Source organism: Clytia hemisphaerica, unplaced genomic scaffold (genome assembly GCF_902728285.1).
Source record: "Clytia hemisphaerica strain Z4C2 unplaced genomic scaffold, Clytia hemisphaerica genome assembly, whole genome shotgun sequence".
NCBI classification, from domain to species: Eukaryota; Metazoa; Cnidaria; class Hydrozoa; order Leptothecata; family Clytiidae; genus Clytia; species Clytia hemisphaerica.
Genome location: NW_027103268.1, coordinates 330,260 through 345,335, shown reverse-complemented (window position 1 = coordinate 345,335; position 15,076 = coordinate 330,260). Strand labels below are relative to the sequence as shown.

General features: G+C 33.7%; 2 protein-coding genes across 4 annotated transcripts; both read right to left on the bottom strand.

The window, feature by feature from the left end:
• Positions 1-2,611: 2,611 nt before the first annotated feature.
• On the bottom strand, positions 2,612-6,177 carry LOC136801168 (uncharacterized). The gene is made up of 7 exons (XM_067057801.1): positions 5,983-6,177; positions 5,759-5,858; positions 5,161-5,342; positions 4,394-4,550; positions 4,067-4,150; positions 3,695-3,859; positions 2,612-3,429 (listed from the first exon to the last, which is right to left on the bottom strand). The coding sequence occupies exons 1-7, from the start codon at positions 6,142-6,144 to the stop codon at positions 2,873-2,875; spliced, it is 1,407 nt and encodes a 468-aa protein (XP_066913902.1). The 5' UTR covers positions 6,145-6,177; the 3' UTR covers positions 2,612-2,872.
• A 396-nt stretch (positions 6,178-6,573) lies between these two features.
• On the bottom strand, positions 6,574-14,009 carry LOC136801147 (uncharacterized). 3 transcript variants are annotated; one of them, XM_067057774.1, is made up of 6 exons: positions 13,769-14,009; positions 9,760-9,857; positions 9,562-9,645; positions 9,364-9,429; positions 9,074-9,142; positions 6,575-8,686 (listed from the first exon to the last, which is right to left on the bottom strand). In XM_067057774.1, the coding sequence occupies exons 1-6, from the start codon at positions 13,857-13,859 to the stop codon at positions 7,637-7,639; spliced, it is 1,458 nt and encodes a 485-aa protein (XP_066913875.1). In that variant the 5' UTR covers positions 13,860-14,009; the 3' UTR covers positions 6,575-7,636. The 3 variants fall into 3 exon arrangements, with proteins under 3 accessions (XP_066913883.1, XP_066913875.1, XP_066913890.1); XM_067057789.1 differs by lacking the exon at positions 13,769-14,009 and adding an exon at positions 10,059-10,731 and having other exon boundaries at positions 6,576-8,686; XM_067057782.1 differs by lacking the exon at positions 9,364-9,429 and having other exon boundaries at positions 6,574-8,686.
• Positions 14,010-15,076: the final 1,067 nt, after the last annotated feature.

Here is a 15,076-nt window from a genome sequence, read left to right as displayed (position 1 = left end):
GAGTAGTTTTTACCGATTTTAAAAAAAATTAGAAAAATTTAAGTTGCGATTTTTTACCATTATTCTCCTCGTATTTTAACGAATCGAACCATTTAAAGTTTCTCTGATTTATAGCAAAATATAAAAATGGTGAAACAATCTATTCCCAAAGCAGTAATTCTAAATACTGTATCACATACATTATATCCGTCTTTTCAAACAATCTGTTTGAAGAGATGGAAATGAAATGATGGATTGTAACCTTTGTGATTTGTCAACAAAACAGTACATCAAAAGATTACATCATTTTTAATTATCTCACCTGTGTGAGATTTTCATCTAGACGATCCCAGGGCTAATAATCACGCCGTTAATCAAATAATCAAGTGATTTATATTCTTCAAGTACTTTCTTCAAAACAAAAAAATTATTGTGTATTTTTATCGGTTTACTGAACCACATAGCCTCAATTTCTTAAGAATGCCCACTCCGTTAAGATTTAAGTTAAAAACCTGGCGGAAAATGAGTTTTTCAGTTATTCGAGTCAGTTATCGTTGGAGCTTCGAATAACCGGGAGTCTACAGTATTTGCAAAAAGAACTTTTCAATCAATGAGAATCGCTTGTAAGTAATGTTTATAATATATTAATCCTCGCTTATAATAATGCCTGTAAACACGTTGTTTGTCAGTTCTCTATCTTTGCGTCTTTTGTTGCTTTCATACAAAAAGGCTTTAAGATTAGTTGAAGAATAGCTTTTCCAATTATACATTTTACATAAAAGCATAATATTGAAATTAATGTTAACGGAGATAATTGAAACATGCACTAATTAGTTTTAGCTACCCAGAGTTAATCATTACTTTTGTAATCTTGGAAAAGGGGGACTTTAATTAAGAATCAATGAAAAACTCTTTCAAGCGGCAGGCAGGCATGATAAAAACTATTTCTTGATCGTGTTCATTATATACATCATTTCAAATTGAATACCAAAGTTGGCACGTAACTATTTTTAAGATTTTATAGCCAGCACCACTTGTACTCGTTCAGTTTTCGCATATATTGGCTTTATTCTCAATGTGGCTTTAAAACACGAGAATAAATGTATGATTGCATGATTTCCGCCGCCATTGTGATTTGCCTGGACAGGGGTATTTTTCATTCAGGACCAAAAGGCAATGGATTTTTAAGAGATGAAAGGTTTTAAGGAAAATTTCATAAAATTTGGGGGGGGGGTCGTTTTAAAATGATATCGAGGGTGAAGAATAAAAAAAAGTAAAACCCTCGATATAATTAAGCACGGAATAGTGTAACCTGGCTCTCTCAACCATAAGAATTAAGGATAGCCAGATCCTGGCAAAAATCTTTCTGACATACGGTGTATAATTAATATTAGTCGAACTACAAACAAATTGTCGGAAAACTTTTGTAAAAGCTTGCTCGTCTCAACACCTTTAAAATAGATAGATTAGCACTTTTTTGTAAAAGAGGGAGGGTAATAAAACTTTTTATTAATTTTTTTTAAAAGTTCATTACGGTATTTCTCATTTTTTGTAATTAAAACATTAATAAGTATTCTTAAATGAATCACATTAAAAAATAATCTAAACAGGCAATTTTTTTAAGGTGTGAAGGAACTTAAAACAAAATTTTTATCTTCAAATTCCTTAACCAATTTTCTGACTTTGGTCAGAGCCGTTAAACTCAATCCCAGGGAAATTAAGGAATTCTTCCTACAGAATAAGTTACGCAAAAAACGACAAATCCTCGCACCGTCAAAATAAGTTACAGGAAAATTAGCTTCGGTAAAATTTGATTCCCTCCTAAGGCAAGGCTTTATGATTTGTTTCAACGTTTATCTAACACGTTCACAACGTCCATATAACGTTAGATGAACGTTGAAACAGCGTTGTGTGCCTGCTGGGGTCAGCGGAAGGCCAAAATTTTATGAAAACGTCATCAACCTCGCGAGCCAGGGCCGTAATCGATTCTGCGACGTAAAGAGGCCAGTGCTGTAAAATAGGAGGAATCGATTATGAGAAAATGACATTAGAAAATGTTCATGGGGTAATAAAAGATGAAGATACTTCTTCTCCACATTATTAATTTCTGTCTTACAAACTTCTGGTATATTCTTATTCTGGTGTATACTTCAGATATTGCAGTCTGTTCCAAAAAATTGCAGTCCAGATATTTTGATATATTACTTTCAAAAATCTTTCAACAGGCTTAAATACAGGATATAATCTATATATAATCTTTGATCATAATAAAATAAACAGACTTTAGCTACAAAGTATATACACAATAAAAATTTCTGTTTTCGTTATCCTTTGAAACGTAGAACGCTGGATAAAAATGGTAAAAAAAACTGTAAAGAATTTAAAAAAAGTGAAGAAAAAAAAGTAGAAATCAACTAAGAACAAAAGCAGTTTTACAATTCAGACAACTTCCCTTAATGTTCATCCCCTACGAAAAAAGACAATCGGAAAATTGAAAAAAAGGTGGTTTGTTTTAATCAGCAATGAAAAGCTCTTTCAATTTGGAATGTAACAAAACAAAAAAATGCACTAAAACTAAGACGATAGAATCATTTGGTAGTACTACACGCTTTTTTTTATATAAGAATACACTTTATAAGAATGTCCATGGTGAAAATGGCCAAAAAATTAAGAATATTGTAAGAATATCACCATCATGGAATTTAACAACTGAACTTAAGAATGCCATTTTTAATGCATTTTAACCTGTAGATTGCCAATTTCGATCTTAACCTAAGAATACCGTAAGAATATTTTTGGATGATTTTCGCCAAAAAGTTAAGAATATTCATGATGAAATGAAAAAACACCATTCTATAAAAAAAAAAGCGTGTAAATGTTTCTGTGCTAGGTTCTACTTGGATAAAGAGGCCCTATAATAAAATATGTCATCTTCTGGAATTTCTTTTTCCCAAGTGGTTTTAGGAAACCCAATCCATTTTACACAATATTCGTCTTCACCTTCAAGGTTGGAACGGTGACCCTCGATGTACTCGACGTAGCCTTCATCCGTGCTTGCCATTTCCAAAACCTCTCGCAACGAAACGTCTTTATCACTTTCATTTGGGATAGTGTCCGATAGAGCCAATTTTTTACAGTGGCTCTCTAATTGTTTATAAAATTTGTAGTCCTGGGGACGTTTAAGGTTGACTTTAAGTTTTTTGGAAGCCGGTTGCTTCGAAGTTTCATTTTTGCTAATCCGTGTTTTATTATGGTTAGCAGCATCAACATCAATAGAATGGTTGCTATTATCTACAGGTTGGATGTTATCATCGGCGGGTTGGAACTCACCATGGGTGGGTTGGATGTCATCATGGATGGGTTGGATGTCATCACTGGCGGGTTGGATGTTATCAGAACATTGTCCGGAAGGGTGGAAACGTGAAGTTTTCTTTTGTGGATTCTTCTTGACTAAAAAGTGAGAATAAAAGTGAGGAATAAGCTTCTGGGTCTCGCTTTCTATAATTGAATGTAAAATTTGTAATAACCATAACGCGGTGCTAGAACATTGCCAAGGATATCGGATGGATATTAAATAGCTTCTTAAGAAAGATAAAAATTACGTTAACATTGGAGTTGAGCCAAAATGCAAATATCTTATGAGGAGACCGTTTATAGCTGCTACTTTTAAGAACAATTTTTTAAATAGAATAATAACGAAAGGGAAGGGCATTACCGATGAAAGAAATATCTTCTATGTGTTCTTTGATGATCTCCATCTCCCAGTTGGCATAAGCTGACGGATTCCGAAAATCAAAGTCCATGGGAAGACCCCGCACCTCAACTATTCCATCTTTAATTTTCTTGTATGGTACTGTACTTCTTTTTCCAATTTGTTTACCTAGTATAAAGGTCATTGGAAATAACATTAGACAAGACAGAATCTCTCCAAGGCTCGCAATATGAAATTTAAACTCTTGATTTCATCAACACAACACCAAGACAGTTTGTATCATGTACTATCCAAACCAGATACATGTTCTGCTCTGACATAAAGGTTAACCACAAAACAGGTTAAAAAAAGGTTAACGGAGTGTGAAACACCTACGGAACTTGCTATTCAACATATCTCGAACTTCTTTCCTTGTCGTAGCAGATGGCCGTTGATCTTTCTCTTCCTGCGACTCCACCCCTACATGAAAGGTAAACGATTAGAAATGATTAAAAGTAAATTCTTTGTTTTCACATTATAAGTTTTTATTTGACTTTTTTTGCCAAAATCTCGGTCAAAAGACTAAATTCAAAAAATATTCCTGGTAAACCTTGAAGCACAACTTATTTACGTCAACACTAACCAAAAATGGTGATTTTAAATTGAAAATCAGGTATATTCCGACCTCGGTAGTTAAAGGGTTACGAGATTAAGTATTTATACCACACATGAAGGCTGAAAATTGCCACTCCAGATTGTCATTGCTGAACCAGAAATCGTATGCCCTTGAAGTGCCATACGCATTGATCTTTCTTCCTCTTCGTGTTTTATCTGCCTCTACGATAAGGATATCGAGTCCATACTCGCCGAGCTCTTTTGCCTTAACGATAAATAAATAACATATAAGTTAATCTAAATTAAAGCTATCTCCTCTAATCAGTGGGCTCCATAGGGCATTTAGGATGGGTTTGGTAGAAAGGGGAGCTACATGCTATGTCCACTATTTATATACTTTTAGATTGTCTGCCAATTAGAGGTTTTACTTAAAGTGTATTCCAAAAGCTTGTGTAAATTTTACTTTTTTAAATTTTTCCCCAATCATGCATTATTAGTGTTATACACCGTTGGAAAGATAACTTTTAGCAGAATATGTCAAAAGTCAAAATGAAAAATGAAGAGGAAAAAAATGAAGATTTTTTCGGGTCGGTCAAAAATATTAAATTTAATACTTTTTAGAATATTTGAACGTTGTTGATTCCAAATATGTACTCAGATTTCTTACATTTTTCTTTGATCAAAAGTCACAGCCGTTCAAAGAGGGTTAAAGGGACATAGGTACTCACGAAATTTGTAATCAAACTGTATGTAGCGGGATACAAAAGCAAAAGGGCCATAAACATCAAAGTATAATACTAGGGTAAAAAGCTTGGTAAGATAACAACAAAGAGAAAGACAGGCTTTTTTAACTCAGAAAATCAAAAAAATAGTACCAGATTTTCCATTTTCTGCATTTTGCTAGATACAATCTTCTTTTGGCCCTCTAAAGAGAGGTCCTCAAAATTAGGGAGTTCTTTCTGCAGAGCTTGGTTCTTAAACTCTGTTTTCTCTTCCTCTGTTGCATTACTCCACGCATTATTTGCGTCACCAATCGATGCAGTTGGGTTCGTATTGCCTACAAAAATGAAAACTCATAGTATGCCCTCTTGCATTACACGTTTTCTTTTTTGTAAGGAACCTAAACTTTGCTCTGAGCCTGGAGTTCCTTATTTTTACAGAGAATTTCAGCCTCAAAGTTCCTTATTGAGTTCTTTATTTACATAGCTAGTTTAAGTGAAAACTATTACTCTTACTGTTCTTTAAAACTTGTTTTCTTATTCTCAGCCTGAACAGTTCCTTAACAATTCCTTATTTTTTGGACTATTTTCAGCCTCGAGTTCCTTATAAAAGTGTTCTTTATAAAAAAACGTGTATGAGTTTAAGTCTAGAATATGAAACAGTTTTAATGAATGGAAAAAACACGATGATTCATTCTGTGTTCTGAGCAGAAAGGATAAATTTCACGATGTGTAATATTCAAAAAATAGTTACCTTTGAGATATTGTGATTTGAAAATATCAAATCCACGCTGCCTTCGCAAGTTGACTTTTTCCTTTACTTGCGGTGGTTTATTCCGATAACTGATCCAATTCTATAATGACAAGTTTAAAAAGTATCTTAAGATAGCACGAGTCAAATTTTGACCAACCAGGAACACTGATTTGAAAAGTGAATTTCAATGTTTGCTTTAAAATTCAGTTTTGTTTGCAACAAACCTTTACTTGGTCGATCGTCAAATTAGTTTTGGCTATCACCTCCGCTAGCATGGCTAATGCTGAATTATTATCTCGTCCATATGAGGTCATTCCACGGGAATAGTAGTCTTCAAGGATTGCTATCTGTTCTGGCGTTTTTTTAATTCTTTTTTTGTCTGACATTGTGTATTTTTTACTAAAAGAATAAACGTAGTGCAAATTAATGTGAAATGCATTTCTTAGAACAGACATAGACGACAACAATATGACAAGACACAAAGAAACTTTGATAACAAGAAAGAACTCAATCATTAGCTACGGATTAATGAATACATATTTTCATTTTTCATTCGCCTATTTCATATTGAGAAGCTGGGGTAAAATCCCCTTCTTTGGCACCCTCCTCCACCCTTGGGTCTCCAAAGTTTGGCAGTTTTCAACCCTAGAAAAAATCGAGCCATTTGATCACCTAGCACTCAAACAGCACACTGTTATTGTATAAATTCCCCTTTGAAAAAAGTATTAAATCTGCTCTGAAACGAAAGCTTCATGTTGATCCCGACCCATTTTGAAGGATCCCCCTTTATTGCCATTTAATTTATACAATAAACTAGTACTTAGTATTACTCAGAAGAGAATGTATAAAACTAAAACTTGGTAATGTACAAAATTCGTTATTATTGAAAATTTGAAAAAAAACCTCTTTTTGGGCCCAAAATTTATAATATATTATAGAAGTATATTCCACAGGTCTATTGACCTGTATGAAACAATTTCATTTAAATTTACAATTTATCGATCACAGTCTTTTTACATACGCACCATTAACCCTTCTCATTCTTCGTTTTCTCTTTAGCTTTTTCATATCATTCTGTGATGGTTTCACGTTCTTTCTTCAAGAAGACATGAGTCAAAACATTGGAAAAAGGTCAAAACTTATTCCACAATCTAACTAGCCACTAACAAAGAACAAAATGAAAAATATTATTAAAGACACATTAAGACAGTGATGACAGCCGATGACAAATAATCCTAGAGGAATACTCACTCGATTTACAGGCAGAGATGACGGCTAGATACTGCTCGAAAAATTGGGAGCTTTATCAGGGTTTTTAGTTTTTAATAATTTTTAAGGGAGAAGAATTAGATTTCATGATTTTTAAGGAACCTAGCGAGATCTTCAGTGTCCAAAAAGACAACCTTACAAGGGGGACGTTCTCTCCATTTCCTTAGGTACCCCCAGACTCAGTAACAAAGTAAAATATATGCGTGAGATAAAACTACGATAATAAATAATACTTTAAATCTTACTGTAGGTCCAAAACGAATTATACAAAATCTTGAAGCACTCCTTCATCTGGCGTCTAAGAGGAAATCCTAGAAGCAAGAGCCTTAGCCTGATAAAACCGAGTAAATATTTTGGCATCCAAATCCTGTCGAAAACATCTAGCTTTAACAGCAGCGACGATAATTTGTCGAAAAAGAATTAGCTTATTTTTCAATTGTAAAACTACAACATATAAATCTCAGCATTATATCGTAGAGGTCAATAGACCTGCAAAATATAATTCTATGAATACTATCATGAATATGAACACTTTAATAATAAATCTAACAAATAGATAGTCCCAAAAATAAACATGGAAGAGAACAACTTTTAAAGTTATTGAAAGGTTTACGATGCGTCGAGAATAGAATTAATTCGATTTAAAAGAAATTTATGAGCAGGCCTTTCCCCAGGCTTTTTTTTCAAACAAAAGTCTGAAATAGTATGTAATCTTGTCTCCAATGCATCATCCAAATCGAAAGTGATCTTTCGTTTAAGAACAATTTTCAACAATGTACCAAACGAATAAACATCTGAAGAGTAGCTGACCTTGGATGATTTGAACAGCTCGGGTGCAAAATGAGATTGACACTCAAACTTGGTGATTACGTCAACGACGTTAAGCTTAGCGCTCTCAGCGCGACACGCGAATGCAAAGCCAATGATCTTAGGACAGTTTCCATTTAATATAATGTTATCTGCAACCAAATGGTTGTGGATAACACCTCTGTCGAACAGAAAATTCAATCCTTCCATTATTCCTCGTATTAGACATTTAAATTCAACCAAGGAAGTCATTGAATATTTCAATGATTTTGAAAGACTGAGCCCAGGCTCAAAATGTAAAACATGGCCAAAGCTGTTTGAAGAATGCACCAATCCAATTGTACTGACAATATTTGCGTGTTCACCAACAAATTTTAGGAGACGGTGCTCATGGCTCACAATAGCTAACGCCTGAACACCAAAAAATCCATCAAAGTCATGTTTTAAAACCACCCTGTCACCACTGTTTGAAAAAGTTATCAAATCTGTTTTAAAAAAAGATCCTTTGCAAAGGAAAGTTGTCTGAATGTCTGCAAAGTTTGCTGGATCAAGTAGAGTTGACTGTTGCTGTTGCATTAAAAAATCACCAGCGTGAAATGCATTTGTAAAAAGCGATGCATCAACCATGAGAGTTGATCTGGTTTGTCCAATTTGATCAATAATTTTGAGCTTAGTAAACTGTGCATTTCGCAAATACAAAGATGCATTCTTTTCTTTCAAAATGTTGATTTCTTGATCTTTCTGTTTATTGACATGTTCTAACCATTTAATTTGATTTTTCGCATTTGAGAGCTTTCGCCCACTATCATCCTGTATTGTCCACTTGAACTTTTTGCGGGGCTGGTGTAATACCTATACAAATAAGCAAAGATTGAAGTTTTAATTTAAATTTCCAACAATGGCAGTCTTTAGAAGATGCAGCTTTGTAAAAATTGCTTCCGTTCTTTACAATGCAATCTTCTGACACTGTCTAATCCCTTACAGCTGTTTTGATTGACAATTACTGCTTCGTCATACAGAATCGTTTTATCAGGATTTCATAAAACCCAAAAAAAATTTCACTAAATAGAACCTCATCATACTATTTCACCATCTTTAGGATTTTAGAACTTATTTCCTCTAATTTTGTAAAGTAAAAATCTTTCCCTTTTTTTTTTGAACAGAGCGTAACGAAAACTACTTGTAACTGTTGAAAATTGGAAAGACCTTTAAAAAAAGAACTAGAAACTAAGAAATTACTTCATCTTCAACTTCATCATCTTTCTCTTCTGGTGTACCAGTTGTGTCATCATTTGTCGATGTATTGTCCTACAAAAAAGAATGGATGAAATGCATAGATTCATCATTGTTTTTAACGAGTAAACAATTTGACAATACAGTACAAGAGCATTTTCAATAAACATTTCACTTATTTTAGGGGGCCAAGCCTGGGGAGGGAATCCCAAAGGAAACTGTTAGTGCGAGGGGGGATTGGGGATTTAAAGAACTCAGATGGAGGGAACTGAAACTCTGTAAAAGACCAAGCTTACCTCGGCAGTAGCTGTAAGATCAGCTAATTTTTTGAAACTTTCATTCAAAGTAAGCTTTAAGGTTACCTAGAAAAATGTAGAAAATATCAAGAATGAAAAAAACAATTAATAACTCATCATTGATCTCACTTTTAACCAAAACAAATGACCCTCAAGGCAATATCACTTACTTTGTACTTAGATGACAATATCACTTACTTTGTACTTAGATGACCAATCATTTCCAACTTTTTCCAGGGTGTTCTCAATACTTTCATATGCAATCATTTTTGAAATCTCTTTCTATTGAAATAATGGAATGTTTTCAGTTAATTTACTGCAATATGCAGAAATTCATAAAGAAATAAACAAGGGATAAATAGCTGATTCAATTTATCTGACGATGAATATACTAACCTTGAACTTCTCTTTGAATTTTTTCAAACATTTACTCTTGCCGCTTGACTTTTTCTTGAGGACAGGTTTCAAACACTCTTTGACCTGAGTCCAGATTGCTGAAACAATACAAAAAAAAAGGTAATTAATAATTATACGGTGGTATCAAAGATAATTGTAGCTGAATATCGACATGATTAGCCTAGACTTAATGTGTATATTTTCTTGATTTGAACTAATTATCCAATCTTGGTTTTACAAACATAGAAAAACAAAACAAGAGGCAGTAAAAACATTAAAATAAAATGAGAAAGACCAACCAAATGCTTATTCTGCTTTAACTTTTGATGTTGTTGCTTTTGAGCCAAAATTTTAATGTAGAGAATAAAGTTCATCCCTTTGAGTAGTGAATGGCCTGACTCTTCTGAAAACAGAGCATTTTATTACAATAAACACAAAAAAGATGTAGAAGCAAAAGAAAAGAAGGTGTAGAACTGGCTGTCCTCACACTACCAAATTAAAAGAGATTGACCCTGAGCTAGATCCTGGACGTGCCAAAACAAATAATAACAAAGAAATAGAACTGCCAAGTCCTTCAACTTCAATGTTTTATTTAGAAATAAATGGTATTTTTACCCTAAAAAGTTAAATTTTCCAGAATTTTCAATCATGATTCAGTAAAATCATGACCAGAGTGTTCCAGCTCAATTTTTGAAAAAATGTTGCCGAAATTCTTACTGTTATATGTTCTATTTTTTATTCCCAAAGTTTTATTCCCAAAATTGGACTGATCTTTCTATTTCTGTGTTTTTGCAAGGGAACCCTATGGTGAAAAAAAGGTATATACCCTAACCAGTGGCACATTCCTGTATATATACCCCTTTTGCCCAAGTACCAACCCTGGTAAGTCTCCATGACTAGAAGATTATCATGGAGAAATCAGAAATAAATTCATTTTGCATCCATTCTAAATTCAATGTGGAGAGATGCGTAAGAATTTTTTAACCAAGTGGAAATTCCATCTTTCCAAATTTGGAATTTTTTTTCAAAACTTAACAGAACTGCGCTGAACTGCGAGAGATTTAAGTTGCAATATTTTTTCTTGAGTGGGTATTAATTAATAAAGCCTTCTTAGGAAGATGTAGAAAGGCCTTTATGAATACAGTATACAGTATGATTCTGAAGATGTGGAAAGATCTTTGCAAAAAATTCACCCGTTGTAAATCCATAATGGTTAATTAAGCACTCCTGAGGCATATTTTTAGGGTTTTCTGAATCTTTGAGATTTTAGATTTGGAACTCAATCTTTATGTAACATAAATTTGGAAAAAAGAAAATTGAGTGAAAAATGTTTTCAAATATATTATAAGCATTTATATTATAAGCATTCAATTACGCAAAAAGGCATAATTTTCTTGGGACTTCTCCCACCAGGACTCTGTCCTACACCAGCTGTGCTGGAATCCCTGCAATCGAGTTGCTTCTTCCAAGCGTCAAATATTATTAACAAAAACATCACAAATCTGGAATGTGAACAAAGTTTGACGATTGGATTCCCAGGCTATTGTCAACCATAAGAGGCCTTCGACAAAAGATTTTATTTTTCATTAACAGCTTGAAAAAATCTTTTAGCAAATTTCACTTTGAAAAGTTTTAATATGTCATCTAAAGGATATGACCCAACCATGAAGAACAATGTTCTTTTTATATTCTTTCACTTCGCCATATTTGACGCAATTCCTTTTGCACAGAGGACATGTTGTTTTGAGCCGGGCCTCCAATTCTAATACCCAAAATTTATTCAAAGTGACCGCTGCTGACATACACAGATTATTTTTGTCACGCTTTTTGGGAACAAGACACTTCGAAGAAGTCGATTGGGAAATTTCAAGCTGATTTATAAATGTTTCAATCTAAATGAGAATTTCTTTTTCTTTCTGACTTTTTTTATCGACAGACCTGCTATACCACTCCCCTTCTTAACAGCATCAAGCTGTTAAAAAAAAGAAAATCTTTTGTCAAAGCTCTCTAATTGAATGGTCAATTCCTGTGTAATATTTAATTGTATTTGATTGCATTTAATTTGGATTGATTGATTTGATAGATATGCAATATTATATACTTGATTGGTTCTCTGGCGTTGAATACCTATTTTTTAGCAATTTTCGAAACATTATGAGAGCTAGGGAAACTGAGGGAAACCATTCGAATCATGCCAATATCCTGTCAATGAAAAAGTAAATGACATGCTTATAAACAAAAGTTTCTTACACTTTTCCATTGAAAACATTACAACTTCCCAAACAGGAGACCAAAACCAATTATATCTCACTTTCAGTGCACCCTTTTGAATCTATTGCCTACGGCATTTAAAAATTACAGAATTACGGAAAACCAGACGATTTCAACCTGATCCTACTGTATTGTACTGGTTTTCTTACTGGAACCATTGAACTCTATCAAAGTTTTAATCAAACTAGGTGTTCCATTACAAAACCGAATCAAACAATAATCAAATAATAATCAAACAATAATCAAACTTTATGGCAAAAATTTCTTGAATATTTAGATTGGTTTGTTTAAAAATACAGTTCAATGTTGTTTGATTTTGTTGAAGTAAGGCGGCAATCAAAAATATGTTGCGTTCGGGCCAACTGTTGATTTACAAGAAAACCTGACTCGGAAAGTCGGTAAAATCGTCGGGTTTTTTTGGGCGCTGTTCGCAGGTTCGGATCTTTCCCATAATGGCAGGCACGGGCAAACGGATCATATTTTTTTTGTTTTCTTAACCCACATTGAGTCCCATTCAAGTATTTTCATGTACCTTTATTGAAATTTTCATGTCAAAATTCAGCAGCACAGTAGGGCCAATATTCTGGGGGCCAAAAGTAAGGGCCGCTTTAAGGTCAACACATGCGCACGCACATTTTTAGTTTGGCAAATTAAAGATGGCGCCATAAGATTCTGTTGATTGCGGACTTGATTCATCAAGATTTACTAGATCCAACAAAATTTACTACCGACCGGCCGACAGACTGGGATTTGAAGATGTTTTAGGACCCGAATGGAATATATTTTTGATTCACAAATCTATTATATATTTTTTTGGTATTTTGTCTGTGATATTGGTTGTGATAATGGGATGGTGAAAGTTTTTGATTGATAAACTTGGTTGAAGTATCAAAACAAACGTTTTGTTAAAGAGATTTAAACAGTATATAAGTGAAAATACCCAGACAATGTCAATCGAGCGGAATGAAACAAAAATTCCAATTGAATCAATCGAACGCAATTGAACACTATTGAATATCAATCGAACGTAAAATTAATTCAATTGATTCAATTGATATTTGATTACATTCTATTGATATTCAATTATATACGTTCGATTGATGGTCGATTACGGTCGACTGCGTTCGATATGTGGTCGATTGACATCGTCTGGAAATACAATCCAGAAATCAACGATCCTTTATGTTGTGACACACCACTCATCTCAAGTTAGAACAGTTGACTTGACGGTATACCATATGATAAAGCCAGAAGTTGTTTTTCCCGAAACAATTGTTTTTATCACTCGTTGTGGGACAAATCTTTTTCAGAAAGCTGAATTATATACTTCAATTATATAATTGACATTGTCGGATATTATTGCTGTCGGACTAGAAAGTGTCGGTCGGACTAGAAAGTGTCGGTCGGTGACAAAGTGTCGGACCTCTGTACTTACGACCTCCCATTTTTGTACAATTTTACATCTCTCTGAGGAATTGTGTCTAGGATGTCTCCAATGAAGTCTCAAGAAGAAAAATTCAAGTACACTTAATAATGTCTTGATAACAATAACCACATTATAACCATATTATATACAACAATAACCATATTATATACACCACATCCACAACAACAGAAGAAGGAGGGAGCCTTGATTGAAGAAATATATAATTGCTTTCCTTAAAAAGTGAAGATTATGGCAGTGGCAAAATTTGATCAGACATGTTCAGCTATTTTCTTAAAAAAATAAAAGACTTACTTTCGAAATAGGTCGACATGAATAGATCTTTTTCAATACTGCGACCCAAGGTTTCATCACTTTCATGCGTGCATGCACTGGTCGTCGCCATTTTGAAATTACATGTAGACCACTATTGAGAGCTCGATATTGGTGGATGTAGACCACTATTGAGAGCTCGATATTGGTGGAAAATAGCAGTAGCGATATAGTATCAGTTACCGCTTGCTCTCAAAGCAGTGAGGAGCAGCGTATACTGATGGACTATCAATCATACAATAACAGCGTAAACTGATATGTATCGTTTACTAGTTACATAAACGGGTGTGCTGAATCACTATTTGAAGATGAGGATATGTTATTAGATGCAGTCATTGTCCCAGGACACCAAAGCTTCAATACAGCTTAATTCTTGACTATTTTATCATTTCTAAACAGACTCCTTTGACTTTTTAAAGCAATCTTTTATAGTTTTATGTTTTAAAGACCATACGTCGCTGTAAAATAAGAGTGCCTACGGTGGCTTGTTTCTGCCAAACAAACGCCCACTTAAAAACATGATTAATATCATGGTTGCAAAAAAAAATCAAAATTCAGAAGAATAATTTAAAAAAAAGTTACGATAAATTATGTCGACTTAAATCTCAAATTAGTTAAATCAAAGTTTACCCTCCACTTAAAAATCATTATTATTATTTTTGATAAAGGCTCTTTTTGGACGAGTTAAGCGGTTAATAAGTGGGCTTGTTTTTGACGTGATAAGGTTACGAACTCAAGCAAATAACATGACTTCTTTTTCTGGACGTGTTAAAGGTTACGAACTCAAGCAAATAACAGGACTTTTTTTTGGACGTGTTAAGAAAATAACATGACTTCTTTTTTGGACGTGTTAAGGTTACAAACTCAAGCAAATAACATGACTTTTGTTTGGACGTGTTAAGGTTACGAACTCAAGCAAATAACATGACTTTTTTTTTGGACGTGTTAAGGTTACGAACTCAAGAAAATAACATGACTTCTTTTTTTGGACGTGTTAAGGTTACGAACTCAAGCAAATAACATGACTTTTTTTTGGACGTGTTAAGGTTAAGTACTCAAGCAAATAACATGATTTCTTTTTTTGGACGTGTTAAGGTTACGAACTCAAGCAAATAACATGACTTATTTTTTTGGACGTGTTAAGGTTACAAACTCAAGCAAATAACATGACTTCTTTTTTTGGACGTGTTAAGGTTACGAACTCAAGCAAATAACAGAACTTATTTTTTTGGACGTGTTAAGGTTACAAACTCAAGCAAATAAGATGACTTTTTTTGGACGTGTTAAGGT

Excerpts from the sequence above, each read along its gene's own strand:
- LOC136801147 (XM_067057774.1), bottom strand. The coding sequence starts at position 13,859 with ATGGCGACGACCAGTGCATGCACGCATGAAAGTGATGAAACCTTGGGT. Across the intron at positions 9,646-9,759 it reads AATTCAAAGAGAAGTTCAAG|AAAGAGATTTCAAAAATGAT; the intron begins GTTAGTATATTC and ends TTATTTCAATAG. Across the intron at positions 9,143-9,363 it reads ATCTTACAGCTACTGCCGAG|GACAATACATCGACAAATGA; the intron begins GTAAGCTTGGTC and ends TCTTTTTTGTAG.
- LOC136801168 (XM_067057801.1), bottom strand. The coding sequence starts at position 6,144 with ATGTCAGACAAAAAAAGAATTAAAAAAACGCCAGAACAGATAGCAATC. Across the intron at positions 4,151-4,393 it reads ATTTTCAGCCTTCATGTGTG|GGGTGGAGTCGCAGGAAGAG; the intron begins GTATAAATACTT and ends CCTTTCATGTAG. Across the intron at positions 3,430-3,694 it reads AGAAGATATTTCTTTCATCG|TCAAGAAGAATCCACAAAAG; the intron begins GTAATGCCCTTC and ends CTCACTTTTTAG.